Here is a 15,230-nt window from a genome sequence, read left to right on the forward strand (position 1 = left end):
TTGCTTAGATTACAGAGCTACCTACTGACAGGAATCCTCCACCAACACCTGTACTTTTAGCCCACTGTCAAATCACTTTATAACCTTCCTGGTATTCAACTATTTCTACTGAATTCCCTGCAGTCATGTGAATATAAGTATTGTGAAAATAACCACTACAATCAGTATAAACTAAAAAGGAACCAAGTCACAGCTTTCCCTGCTGCAAAATTCTGCATCCTCAAAAAGCCTCCCGTCCACAACAGCCAAACACACAACACTAAAGCTACATAGTCAAACTTGTAAATGCTTCTTCTTCTGTAAAGCATTCAGACTTAATTTTAAATTATGCATGCATTATATTCCTCAAGGAGAAAGTTTAAAAGTGATTATTTGGAAACTGCAGTATTAGTATGATAAGTACATGAGCTTAAGCAGAAAATGTCTGAAAAAAGGTAAGGCTTAAGCACTACAGATGGATGATGATATGAAAAATAAAAGGCAACAGGAGTACACAGATCATTCCATAATTATGTGATTGTGCTCAGAGGACATTGGCCTGATCCAGTGATCTGGGTTTCCCCTCATACTGGAATCATCATTTATGTTGTCTCAGCTGAAAAAAAAATGACATTACATCAAAAGAACAGACAGATGAAAAGAAGCAGAAGTTAAGAGTGAAAAACCTGGGAGAGAATTCAAGGTCAGTGACATGAAAACATGTTCTATTTTGCAGCACAAAGCAGACATCAGAATCTCCTTTCTCAACGTAATTTTGTATTTGAGGAGCATTTCAAAAATTGACCAACAATAACTTGCAGACTCTGCTGATGGGACCCAAAGAACGTCCTTGCCAAAGGAGGCTGAAGTCTTTAATTTCTACAGATCTCTCAAGAATTAACTTTCTTACAAGCACCACAAACCCTATAACCTGTATTAAACCTGGCAACTGCTCTCTTATGGCTCAGGAATGCTGCCTGTAATATCTGCAATCCAGGACACAGAAAAGACCAATGATAGAACCAATATAAGAGACAAGTAAGTAGCCTATAGCTGGATGTCATGCAACTGCCTAAAGGTACAGAATTTCAAATCAAACAGCTACTTAACTAAGGGAGAACAAAATCAGAACACAACAGAGGCAGAGAAAAAGTTGGGAACGAAAACAATGAAAAGCCCAAAAAGCACATATAAAACATACCAAACTTATGCCACACCTGAGCTTTCAGTTTTCAAAATTGAAACTAAAGGAGTTGGGGTTACTCCCTGTTTTTTGAGTCCTGCATGAGAAGGGACAATGAAGAAGAGTGTCTACTCTCTCCAGCAAGTACTGGAAGTACATTCACCTCAAAAACAACAACTCTCAAAAGGAGAGCAGAGATATGCTAGATTATGTGCTCAATCTAAAGCGCTCCCCCACTTTTCCTGACTTTCATTAAAAAAGCAACAGTCCAGTATGCAAAGAACACAGTGAACATAAAAATACAAAATATAGATATGCTACAGTGTTTTAAAGCTCTTTAGATGGCATAAACTGCAGCCAGGATGTTTTAGCCTCTGGTAGGGTACATTCTTTCTTAAGCATTGACTGATTGCCCAAGGGTACAAATCAAGTCTGCTCTGGGTGCAGATATGCCAGCAGACTACACAGGACACCTTGGGTACTATATGACTGACTTATGCCAGATGGATTCATTATATATAAAACTCTCCTACGGCTCCAAATAATGAAAAATTGACATATATAGAAAATAATTTTGAAGCGGCATAAATGTTTGTCAGATATTAGTGTTTCAAGTAATTACAGGCAGAGATGTGCTTATGTGAACAAAGACCATGTAGTCAAAATGGGATGAGGGCATTCATGAATTAATGTTATACTGATCAGAGTAAGTGATCTTGGCATCGGACAGATGTCTAGTTTTATTAAGTACACTTTAACCATATTTATAAGGAACTGCTCTATGAAGTTGTAATGGCAATCTATAGCTAAATTAAAAAAAAATTGCCGGGACTAACATAAAAGACATGAACATATGCGCTAATCTACAACCCAATGGTGATGGACAATATCAAGGAACTGAGTAGTCCATGAACCTAAAGACATCTTCATTTTTTCAGATGCACCAATATATGGTGAAAAAACAGTGTTATCCTGCATTAATTTAGCAATACCATCTGCACTTAGATAGACCCTCTCAGCTAAGGATTTTAAAACAGTTCACACACACAAAAAAAACCCTCAGTACCTGTGTAATGTAAAAAATGTTATAGCCATTTAAATGAGAAATAAAATAAGCACTTTTTTGGTCAAATAAATTATTAAGTTACATTAATACGCTTTTAAAATATCACCTTACACAAAGCATCTAAAGGTGATCTGCAAAGACAGCCTCCCCTTCCCTTCAATTTTCAGGGGAATACAAACAAACAACTACTATGCAGTACACTTATAGTCCAGCCACTGAACAGTAAGTGAAAACAAACAAACAAAAAACTCAAACAAACAAAAATCACACTGCTAAAAGCAGAGGCTTCACTTACCTTTCTCTCCATCCGAAATCAGATCTCGTTCTCCCTTTTGAACAACTGTTAAATTCCCCATGGCTTGGCTGAGTCTTAATACACATCCATGATGGTCACTACTGTCTACGGGGTCTCTAAGCTACAACACAAGAATTCCATACACAGTACATATTTTACTACTACAACAAAATAATCCAACACATGCTACTTCTGTGTGTGAAAAAAAGCGTTACCATCAGTTTGTCCTGGTATTTTTATTCTATACTCATTTTGAAGTGCCAAAAATGCTTAAGAAAAGGTCTTCTTTAAGAAAAAGCTCAATTTAAGAATGTGCATTGCTGTGGCAATTATCTCATGGAATGAAAACCTATACAGTGTTTCTCTACGGTATAAGAAACAGCACATAATGTTTAACCCAGTAATAAGGTTGATTTCTAAAGACTAAGAGACTAATTTTGCATATTCTTAACTATCAAAAAGGAAAACAGCTCACCATGGCTTCATATAGTCTACTAAACTCCATATAGTTTGGAGTAAGAATAGCTCTCTGGTAGCCTTGAATAAGAGAAGGCTGCTGGGAAATGAGCCACAGTCCGTCCTGCAAAAACCAGTAAGACAAACATTTACTAAATAGATTATTAAATGTCAAACCACTGAATGAACCAAAAAAGTACTTACAGCATCAATAATGATTGGAATTCCTTTGATCTTTGATTTTTCTATAATACCCTGAAAGAAATGCAGATAACTTTAAGATGCTTGCTAATTTAACTCTCAGAAGATCCAGAAGAAATTTAGCATTTTCTCCCTATCTAAAAGGTACTGTACAATAAATCTGGTCATATAAGTTGTTATTTCAAAGTAAAATAAATAAATCTGTTACATTCTGCAGATTAATAGAAGACATTTCCGTATCAACTGGTAATTTTACAGTTACATTGTCCTCTTCCTGGTTCAATGTCGATAGTGTTTCTACACCTGACACCTTGGTGCTGATACGCATCAAGAAAACAATCTAACTCACTCTTCCTGATGTGGGAGACATGTGATGCCAGTGCAAGAATATACAGAAAACATGCATCTCCAATTAAAAAAGAAAAATCCAAGTAAATATCATCACAATAGAAATCTACCAATAACAACAGCACTAATTTTAGTTGTTTTTCTGATGATAGCCCATTGCAATATTTGAGTTCATGCACAAAAAACATCCTGAGACAAGGAGTACATAACACACATCATTTCATCATGATACTGGAAGTTTTACGTCTACAAAACAAAACCAAAAAGATCCAGAGGACAGACTATTTGCAAAGTTTGTTTTCAGCAAGCAGTATCTACCAGCAGACTGTCTGCTTTTGTTTTCCCTCCTAACCGAACAGCGGAAACAGCTTATATTCAAGCTTTTTTAAATGAGCAATAACTGATATTCAAGCTTTTTGAATGTTGATCATCACTAATTTATGTCTTTGAAGCTGGAGAGTTTATCTTTTTTCTGTTTATGATAACAGAGTATGGTATCCATCCAAAAATTGAATTATTTTTGAATGCTATTAAGTTCTTCAGATAAGCTATCATATAGTTTTTAAGTAATTTTCAGAGACCGAATACACCTCTGTTCTTGTACTGTGGATAAGACTAACACTGCCCACCTTGTCTCCTGTAAATTATTCATTATTGAATATATATATCCTCACCAACTCATTCCTGCATGATTCTAATTTTTCCTATTTCAGTAGAAATCTTTCCCTTCTATTTTTAAATGGATGAGCAGAAATTAACAGTGTTCTTCAACTCAATGCTATTTTTGTTCATTTGGACACCGACTGTGTATTTTAAGTGCAAGACTGAAACACTACCCACTGCAACAAGCAGAGGTCTTTTTTCAATACACAGCTACTTTAGCTATAGCTAAATCAGAAGCCACTAAGGAATACCAACCTTTCTACTGCACACACACGTTTGTGCTGGTTTCAGCTTGAGCTACGTTTCACGGACTGCCTCCCATTCTTGGGATTCCAAGGGAGCACCACAAGTTGTCTTTTATATTCAGCAATTTAAATAATTCTGAACCAATAGCATGTTTTACACAACTCACACCATTCAGCCACTACTAAATTATTCAGATTTATGAATAAGTATATTTAACAGCAGTACAAGGATGGAATCTTAAAATAAACCTAGAATTAGTTTTGGCATATTGAAAAATAAGCAGCCTTTCTTTCAAAGATTTTAAGAAATCTATGAGACAGTCATTTCTTTATTCATTATTTATCTGCACAGACCTGCCAGCTTAGTTTCCATTCACAGAAACAGTACTGATTTGCCTCCATTGTATTAAATTCATTAGCAATTATGTTTAATTTGACCCACTTGGTAATTTTAAAACAAGGCTGTGGGTCTAGCACCCAGGTTTATATATCTTTTCCAAGTATAGATGAATGTTATCCATCCAAAAGTCCAATTATTTTGAATTCTACTCAGCTTTTCAGATATGATACCATATGGCTTTGAGCTCCAGAGGTTAGCTAGATATTGTGTAAGAAGGCATTCAGATCATTCCCCACAATTTTTGAAAACACAAAATATCATTTACTGCAACCAGGTTTTATAAGCAGTTTTAATTAGACAGAATATTTTTGTACAATAGCAGCTTCAAACTCCTTCAGTATACTTAAAATGATTACTGCCCTACTTCTCACTAGTATGAATCCTCAGTTTATTCTAGTATGTCATCTTTCATAACAGTCCATTTTTTAAAAATGAAAAAAATTTCCCCTTCATATTCCATAATGAAGGTTGATGGCAAACAATACATTTCAAAAGTTCTTATCCTTCCAAACTGTTCTCTTAACTTCAATATGATTAATCCAGTAAATTAATTTTTTTCAGTGTGCTCTTTCTGAAACCGTTATGCTTTGGCTGTTGCTGCCCATATATTTGCCTTTTCATATTAACTCATAATTGTCATCCTGATTATTGGTTAGAATTTCAATATTTTTCTACATATATATATATATCCAGCAACAGACTAAATCAATAAATTCTGAAGATCCATTATCCACAAAAAAAAAAAAAAACAGTATGCATTAAAAAATTCATAAATAAAGCACAAGTTACAAAGCATAAAAGTACAAATAAAGGTAAACAGCCTCTGGAAGGCTGGATCACTGCTACACTCTAGAGAAATAAGGCATTTCTTCCTAATAACACTTTGAGTCCCCTCTTTTCTAACACGTCCTCCGCAACTCTGGGAGAGACATTTGACCTCTGCTCTGAAGAGAAATTTCATCTTGCTAAGTAAAACCTACTGGCCAAGCAACTTTTATTGTGCAGTGAGTCTCTGAGCTACCAATTTCTAATCTAACCTACTGAAGTGATCTTTGTATCCTCTTATTATTTGTTTTACAAAAGGAAAGAAAAGCAAAGTCCTTTGTCTTATTTAGAAAGCTCCTTTTTGAACCAAAAAAGCAATTATTTTCCTTTCCTCCTCCTTCCTTAAGCCCAGGACAGAAGTTGCTCGGAGACAGACAAGGAACCTCAGAGAGGAGGTACGTACGTGTATGTATCTACATAATCTTGTAATCATAATAGCAATAACAGGGATAAGAGAAACCCCATAAGACAACCACCTTTTTGCATGACACAGCTTTCATTGGAAAAGAACCTCTGTCTCCTATTGACTGCAGACAGGATTCATCTCACCTGCTGCCATTTAAAGGTCAAATGTCTCACTACTGAAGGGCAATTCATCCCATCTAGGTTAGATGCCTCATTTAGGATGGGATGAGTCACCAACAGACATACCTGTGTCTCTTCAGTAATCACAGAGGATATGAAATAACTTGCAGCTTAGTTTTTAGAGACCCAGAGTTAGGTGAGATGAATTCCACTTTTTAACTCACTGTTATTTCAAGAATTACATTAAAAAAATTATTTGAGTAGTAGGATATATTTACAGCAATAATGGATTCATCGTCTATGCAAAGTATTTTCTTTCTGGGAAGCACAAAAATTAACTTTCAGTTGAATCTGTACTTCCACACTTTCCTGTTTTAATACTTGTAATCATTATACATAAGAACCTTTGTTGTTAATTATACAATTAATGCAGTTGAGACTAACTCTACTTTCACACCAAAATCTGTTTAACAATTTCTGATAGAATTCTACCTATAAGCAGAAATGATCTGTTCAATTCTACCCCATGTAAAAATTACTTACATGTGAAAAACTTTAGAAGAGAACAGTGACAACTAAAGATACTTCAAAATTTTACTAAGAAAACACTTGACAATCCAAAGTTAAGGTAGGTTTCCAAACACCAATCCCCCAAGACAAAAAGCAACATATACAAACACTATCAATGACAAAACCAAGACACAGTCCCTTCTCTTCAAACAGTATGCTGAATATTAACATTTCGGATGCTTCTAGCTCCAAGATATTACAACATACTATCTTTCTCTGCCCAGAATATATCATACCTCAACAGCTAAAGTTCAGTTAGTCTTGGTTCTGAACAAGGCAGGAATACTTCCACTTCCTCCACTCGATTCATAAGCACTCAAGGACATCCAGAAATGAAGGACTAGACTCACAAGGCAACCTTGGCACTAGTCACAAACCAGAGAGGATAAATGAGGAGGAAGAGCACTGCTGTGCTCCAGCCTCATGACCTACAACCACACAGGTTAGCTAAGTTACCAGAGACTGAAATTCAGATCCTTCCTCTGCCAAATTCTCCTCTACTAACACACTGAAGACCCAAGTTCAAGTTCCTACTGTAATTAAGATGAGGAGGAAATGACCTGTGATTTGCACATGCTATGAATGCACTGTAACTATTGGACTATATGGGAAAACCTCCTACATCATGATTGTTTGTTAGCGGCATCAAATACCCAACATTTAGAAATGTCCAAAATAATGTTTCATCAATTGCAATTTTTGTTGGGGGTGATTGAAGGGAGGGAGCCAGAAGGGATAAAATTAACCTGAATCTACATCTGTACTGCTCATGAAATACAAAATTCCCTGAAAATTCTTTGCTTTGTGACTGGACATCCTGGAATCGAATGCAAGGAATCTACTCAATAAGACCTCAGAAAAAAGTTGTGTCACAACAGAAACTAGAGCTATATCTGGGTAAAGATAGACATCATCATAATTGTAACTGGGAAAATTTATAGTGCAAGGGTGAAGAATTTCTATTTTTTAATTAATTATTTATCATGGAAGCTATTCCCTGGAACATAATGCATTAATTTTAGTAGAAATCTGTGTTCTCTGTCCCAACTTTCATATAGGAACTGTAAAATAGACTGGCCAAACCAAAATTCATTTTTTTGTTGAAAAAGAAAAAAAAAAAAAAACAAAACCAAAACCACACACACATGATATCAGAATCATTCTGGTTAGAAAGGAACTCAGGAGGAAAAAGCTTGAAGGAATGAATGCACAAGTTAGTGCTAAAAGATGGCACAGCAGTGTAGAAAAGCATGACATAATTTTTGCAACTGATAGACCATGCCTTGCTATGAAACAACATTCACCTGTGCTGCTCTAACACAGACACCCAGGACATTCGCAACGTTTCGTTAGTAGTTCAGAAAAAAGGAATGGGCAGAGATGACCTGATGCAAGACACTGGCTGCGAGAAACAAGAAACAGGAGTGGGAGAGTTTGAGAGAGGAATAAATTGTTACGGTATTGTATATGGTATTGTTATGTTATGTACAATCAAAGGATATCTAACCAGCAATGAAGTCTTCATAGCGTGGTCACCCTAAGGCCACAAGGAGCATAAATTGTTTAGTGCACCCAAGGTGAGCACCCACAGACTCTTGCATAACTGAAACTCTGCAGTCAGCCTGGACTTCTCCACGCAGTTCCATGAACTGGAGATAGCATACATATCCTATTTACTCTGCTGATGTGTAACAGTATACAGCTTGGTCCTGGAGGCTACCTCAGAACAGACACAATTATGTGCAGTTTTTCCCACAACTAACTTAAATGTGCCTTTTGGCTTTTTTAATTACATGTGGATTGGCAGCAGGATGATGCAATGATTTTTAATATATTACTAGTTGTATCACAGCTTGTGTTTTGAATGATGAACTGGTTTTGCTACACAGTAACCTTGGCATTCAGTATTTACCAAAGGCAGAATCAGGAAATTATAGCCAGTGCTTTTAATAAAAGATAGAATTTTAATGAAATGAACAGAAAACCACAACAGCAGAATATAAAGCAACATCTGTCTCACAACAGTAATTCATTTTCACCAGTGATGCAACACAGTCATACTTCTAGCCTGCAAAGTAAAGATACCGTGGGCAAGGTTTCCTTTACTGACACCAGCAATGAACAGGTCCTTTAAAATCAATCATGTCTTGGGCCTATTCTCGGCAAAATTCCTTACCTGTGTGCTCAAAGATGTTCAAGATTCAGCATGCCATAATAATGGATAGCATTGACCACAGTGACATCCAAATGCTTTAAGTGCGCAGTGTAACCTTGCTTCCGGCCCACCAGAAGTACATTCTACCACAATCTGCAAATGCCAAGTATGCAGTTCAATCTTCTGCTAAATGTTTTGAAGTTAAGAGAGAATATCTTAGGAGGACTCTTAAGCAGGTGAGGCCCTTCAGACAACAGTTTGAACACATAGAGCTTATTGATAATCATATTCCCAGGAGAGAGTATCCTTGCTTTTCTAAACAAGTAACTGCCAGACCTCCTTGGCATCTGGGCGCTATCTGCCTTGCCAGTAAAACACCATGTCTTCATTCACATTCAATCAAAGAAGTACTGCTCGTAGACCAGGAGAGACCGAGAGGCCCATTCTCTAAAAGCTCAAATACTATTTCTGGAATATTGGTTATATTAAGGCAATTGCTACTGTGGTTTAGCTTCACTGCTCCAGCATCTGCTATTGATTTGACAACACTGGATTGGCCAACGGTCCTGGGCTGATTAAGCTAGAGGAGCCAGACTCATGGCAGCTAGTCACTCACTTCTGGATTGGTACAGACATCCAAATATGCATAACCTGGCACTGGTTATGCTTCACACAACCTTAAATGATTAAAAGGGAGTGGCAGCCCATCACAAAAAACGCCCTCCTGGAAGCTGCTACTGCCTGCCCTTCAAGGGCCAGAAACTGCTGCTGAAAAGCAATCTATAATTGCTGGTATTTTCCACATGGCTCCTGCTCTCATCCAGCAATCCTGAATCCATAGTTTTGTCTGGAATAGAGAGATACAAAGAGAAGGAATAGCCAGAAATTTCCCTGCTAAATGCTGCAGCTGGAAATGTTTCTGCAGCCCCCTCTGCCAAGGTGCCCGGGAGGAACAAACAAGTTCCACTCCAACACACTGCAAACCAATTCCTACAAATAGGCACTAAAAACTCTAGGAAGCACTTCTGCCTTCCTACTTTCAAGCCCAGAAAAGTGCAGAGTTAGCACAGACTCAGCTGCATGTAGGTCAGGATGCAGCTCTGTGCTGGGGATACTCGGAAGATGCGCTTGGCAAGCAGAAATTTGTAATCTTGCACAGCTAGAGGTAGACAAATATTCTAAATCCAGGCTGTGCTTAAGGCTACAGGAGGTGGAAATAGAGATATATTCCCTCAACAGACTATATTTGATAGAGAAGATTTTTCAGCACATTAAAAATGCAGCTCCACTGTTTGAGATCCTTCAAATTTGAACCATCTTTTTAATAACTGCTTTCCACCGAATGATGGAAACGTACAGTCCATTCTGAAAGGTTCTGCTTTTGCCTTCATTAGTTCCCACAAACTGATCCAAGAACTCATCATTCTTTCGAAACTCAGCAGTGTCAGTCAAAATTTCACTTTGTGGACAAGATTTATATAAATCACCTTTAACTTGTCTAAAATTGCCTCAGTTTTACTTTATATATTCCTGTATGCATAACTATCACTAGCTCATTAATCACTCTACTCACCTCTCAAATCTTACATAAGAAATGATTAACTGCTGATCACCACTCATTATTTGAATGAAAGTCATGTAACAGCAGAATATCCTTTCTTTGAAACAGATGGCTTCTCTGGCTCATGGTTTACATCACATTCAATTTAACTAGACCTTTTGTCTTTTAACTTTAGCACCACATGCTAGACCTTGTTTTATAAAAACAGTTTTCAGGTGTACATGAAAATACTTCATCTAAGCAAGGCAAGAAGAGAATATGACTCTGAAGAGTCCCTCTCTACACTCCCAAGCTCATCAAGTGCTTTGGGAAGTGTTAAAAGCTGTTGTTACAACTAATGCAGCTGAAAATACTGTAGTGAAGTTAATCAAAACAGTTCTGTTCTACATAAAAAAGATAAGTGTGATCCACTTGTAGATTCTCTCTTTGAATTCAAAGCAGATCATTTGCTGGCAAACTTGCAGGAAAACAGCAGCTAACAGTTTCTTAATATCTGCCTCAATCATATGCTAAATTCTTAAAGAGGAAGTGACATAATCCAGAGTAACGCCAGAACACAAAAAGAAACACAAGAAGAGCATAGCAGAAGCCTCTGAAATACTGTCCTGGTTATACATAAAAAGAGCACTCCTTTTAGTTATCCTCCCAAATTCATGCACAAATATACATCATTTGGGAAGCTATATTCATACACTTCCATTCCTAAACCCATCCAAATCCAGTTTAAGCAATAATCCTGTTTATTACAATCCAAAGTGAGAAAACTAAATCAGAATAAGTAAATGCACTAAGTTTTCTCATCCTGTCTCATCCACTGAACATTTGTGTTCACAGAGCAAACTTACAAACTTTCCAATTTATAGTTGATTATGTTAATGATAGATTTGGCTTAAGATATTCATGATAAGCTGTATGCATTTTGTCCTAAATTGAAATAAACATAAATTTAAGATTAACTCCAGAATTTATCCACACCAATTTATTTTTATGATTTCTAGCTGAATGATGCTCAAAGAGAGTTGAAAAGGTATCCAATTCCAGCATTTTGCTTACAAACACAGTCAAGTATCAAAATAAAGTTAAACATAACTTTAAACACAAGAACATAAGCCTGCACTCGGATAGCATATAGACATCCAGCTTCATCACGAATGATCTTCATCAAGACCCATTACCTATATTAAAAAATAAATTCTGCTTGCAAGCTGCATAAACCTGTATTTAAGGTCCTGTTAGCATATTTTCAAACACTATTTTTCTAATCAAGATGTTTGCAAGAATGTCACAGAATATTAATACTTCTTAGCATGTAGCAATAGTTCTTAGCTTAAGGAACTGGATCTCTCTGCCCAGAGCTGGGGTTCCCAAACTTTATCTGCTCCAGTACCACCATCACACATAAGGAACTATACTATACCGCAGCAACTGTGCCATGCTAGGTAAAGACATCCACAACTAGAGTCTTGCCACACTGTGTGAAAGCAATGAGGCTTCGCTAGTGAGAATACTTTTTCATTAGATATCTTGTGGGAAGAGGGAGAAGGCTGAGAAATATGCAGTCTACACAAGCATTCTCACAGTGGATGCACATACATGCCCTCTGGTTTTGCCTTTGCAGTATCACAGGCACAAGGCACCTCCTCATAGTTCAGGGCTGAGAACAGAAACTGGAGTGTCCTTGGTGCTATTTCAGCTCCCTATGAACTGCAGAATACCCTTAACAGGGATCTCCAGAGGACTCCTTGGAGGGGGCAAAGCAGGGCAGAAAACAGATGCATACGTGACCTATAAATCTCAAAAAATTGAGTTTCTGGTAAATAACTTTTATGCTGTCTTGAGTCCACATGAACATTTAAAAGTGAGTGATTCCAAACAGTAACACACCCTGTTGTTCATATCCATACTGCTGGTCATAGGTATCAGAAACAGTAATAAGATTTACCTATCAACTGCATCATTACCCTGGGAAGCTTCTCAGACATCTCGCATTTGGTACAGATGCAACCGATGGTGGCTGCTCAGATGTCAAGAAGAAAATGCTTCTTAAAGCCCAAAGAAGCAGATTTAATTTTAACAGAATGTGCTCTGATAACAAAAGGTACCTCTGCATTCTGTAGTCCTTTAGAGGTTGTACAAACTGATGCAGATAATGTACTGATGTATCTGCTCCTGAACTCACAATTTTTTAAAACTGTGAAGCATTGCCTATATCTTGAATGCATGAGGTCTGAAGGGGGGAAAAATATCCCAAACAACCAAAAACAAACTCAGAAAGGCTGATACCTCAGTTGAGGTGGAACTGAGAACTCATCTGAAAGGGAAAAAAACTTCTAATGGACTATCCCCCGGCACATTGTATGGAGGTGATCCCTGGCAATGGCCCAAACATCTCCCATCCTTTGCCTGAAGTAACTACAGCCAAGGAATTTCCATGCAAGCCCACGACTCAAGAGGGGTGGAGGATAAGATTTCTGAAATTTGTATCCCAAGAGGAATCTTTATGGGGAAAACACAATTCGAATGACTGCCTCAGAAGCTCCAGAATGGTGGGGTTTGCAGAAGCAGGAAAAGAAATAGAAGTTTTTTCTACTTATGGCAATGAGCAGAAATAGCAGCTAAGCAGGGCCTCAATCAAAAGAAGAGCTCAGGCTGATATTCAGGACATTTTCTTGGAGCTAAAACAAAGACTAATAATGGAGCAAGAGAAACAAGTGTGCAGTTTGAGAAAATAGTCAATTTTACTGTGTAATCTGAGCTACAAAAAGCCCTGCTTGCTGTTAATCATTACCTCTCTTATAGAAGAGGACACAAGCACACTCTGCTGAAGACCACAATCTAGCATTGCTCCTGCAAGATGAAACAGCAAGACATGAGTGGCAGAGTCCAGGGCCCAGCGCTAGTACTTCAGAGAGAGAGGCAATGAACCCGGTGGCATGCAAAGAAGATTCCAGTGTCAACATCTTGCTTTGGTTAGGGATAGGGCTTTTCATAAGGATGAATGATTTTTTCTCTCTGATCACAATAATGCTACTGTTCCACCATAAATTCTGTATCGGTCCAGCTACACCAAGCCAGTAATGTACCCAATAAAGATTTGCTAAATTCAGAAGCAGAAAATTTGATGGGAACTCCCCATGCAGCCTACAAGCCAGGAGGACCAGAAGAAGGTCTCCAGCAAGAGGCTGGAAATCAACACAGGACGTAGCTAAGCCTGTAGCTACGTAATGGAGGGGAAGGGCCACAGCAGGCAGAATGCTGCACATCCCAGAGCATTAGGCAGCATTCTGCCTGCTCTTCCAAAGGGCTATGCAAGTAGTACAACGTTCCTTTCCAAAGTCCTTTCAGGAGCCACACTCATCCATCATCTTGCAGGACAGGAATTTGGTGCTCTCATAAAACTGAGGAATGGCTCTTGACATTACAGGTGAGAATTCTTCTAGTTCCAAGTCTTGGGTTACAGGAAAAATCAGATTAGAATAAGATCAGAAGTGCAAATATCCCTGGACTGGCTGAATGAAGAAACCTGTTGTAGGGAGATATAGTAGGAACCTAGTATTGCTGCTGTTCAAAATAAAAAAAAGGGGGCGGGGGGAGCAGTGAAAAAGGGAGGATAGCTTCAGAAACACTCTGCCTCCAAGTATTGACAGACAGTTCTGGGGACCTCAGTCTTGCTTCAATGTGGCAGCTAAACTCTCTCCTGGCTGAGTCTATACCACCGCTAGGTGGATACCAACGCTGAAGTGAATGGAGTTAATGTGGCTTTAATCTTGTGGGCAAAATCAATCACAAACACTGAAAGTAAAAATCAGATGGCTGCCTACAAGGAAATTGGTTATGGTAGCCAAGCTCCACACCAGATGTGGTGACTACCTTTTGTAAGACTACAGTAGAATGGGGAGCAGAAACTTCAGTATATACAGTCCAGAGCCCAGAAGCAGAGCAGAAACTCTGTTTTGTGAGAATAGTTTGGACTGCTTATTCACTCCAGAGCTAGAGGGTCTAATCAGAGCCAAGGCTAGAGTTTCCACATCTGCATAGGATCCAGCTGCACAACCATTAGGACCTGACAAAAGCATTCTTTAGTAGGTATTTCTGAAGCTTCCTCTCCTGGTCCTGCAAATGCATAGCTACAAAGCTGACAGAACATTTGACCTCAGCCAGGTGACAGAGAAATGGTATGTGAGGGTTTTTGCATGGAGGGTGACTCACACTAGTGGCACAAGACAGAGGGATATAGCTTTTAGAGTGGCTTCTTGTAACAGGACTTGTAAATGGAATTACAGCCAAAAATAAATGTTCACAGGAAACCAGAGAGTATATATTCAAAGAGTATTACTACACTCTCAGGGAAAAATCAAAGAAAACTGATCACAAAGTGCTTCTTTTCCATCAGACTGTTGAAAGGACCTGCCACAGCACCTACACTGCAGGCATTAAGCATGAAGGAGGCAGATGATACCCTAAAGATACTGAGAAAGCAAAACATTCTGTGGTCTTGAGTGAGAAGATGTACCACTTGGTCAGTGAGTACTTGGGCTATTCCACAACAAAACACTGTCCACAGGCTATATACCAGGAATTGCAGGTTACTTCATTATCATCTTCATTTCTCAATGCTCAGAAGAGAAGCAGCTCAAACACAGGACTGTTTGGACAAGCACATTCCTTGGCAATGTGCTGGCACAATAATGACAAGACCCAAATAAGAACAGGATCAGAGAGAAGACAGAGCACTAAGCCTCAGCACTTTAATTGGGC

The 15,230-nt window shown here is 38.2% G+C and overlaps 1 protein-coding gene across 5 annotated transcripts in view; it reads right to left on the reverse strand.

Moving 5' to 3' along the window:
- NAXD (NAD(P)HX dehydratase) overlaps positions 1-15,230 on the reverse strand; it is a 51,262-nt gene that overhangs the window by 10,571 nt on the left and 25,461 nt on the right. For all 5 annotated transcript variants that reach the window (XM_064503929.1, XM_064503947.1, XM_064503924.1 and 2 more), the window contains 3 exons: positions 3,184-3,234; positions 2,999-3,103; positions 2,524-2,644 (listed from right to left, as the gene is read on the reverse strand). In XM_064503929.1, coding sequence (XP_064359999.1) covers positions 2,524-2,644; positions 2,999-3,103; positions 3,184-3,234 — 277 coding nt within the window. The remainder of the gene's footprint in view (positions 1-2,523; positions 2,645-2,998; positions 3,104-3,183; positions 3,235-15,230) is intronic.

Source organism: Dromaius novaehollandiae, chromosome 1, assembly GCF_036370855.1.
Source record: "Dromaius novaehollandiae isolate bDroNov1 chromosome 1, bDroNov1.hap1, whole genome shotgun sequence".
Taxonomy (NCBI): Eukaryota; Metazoa; Chordata; class Aves; order Casuariiformes; family Dromaiidae; genus Dromaius; species Dromaius novaehollandiae.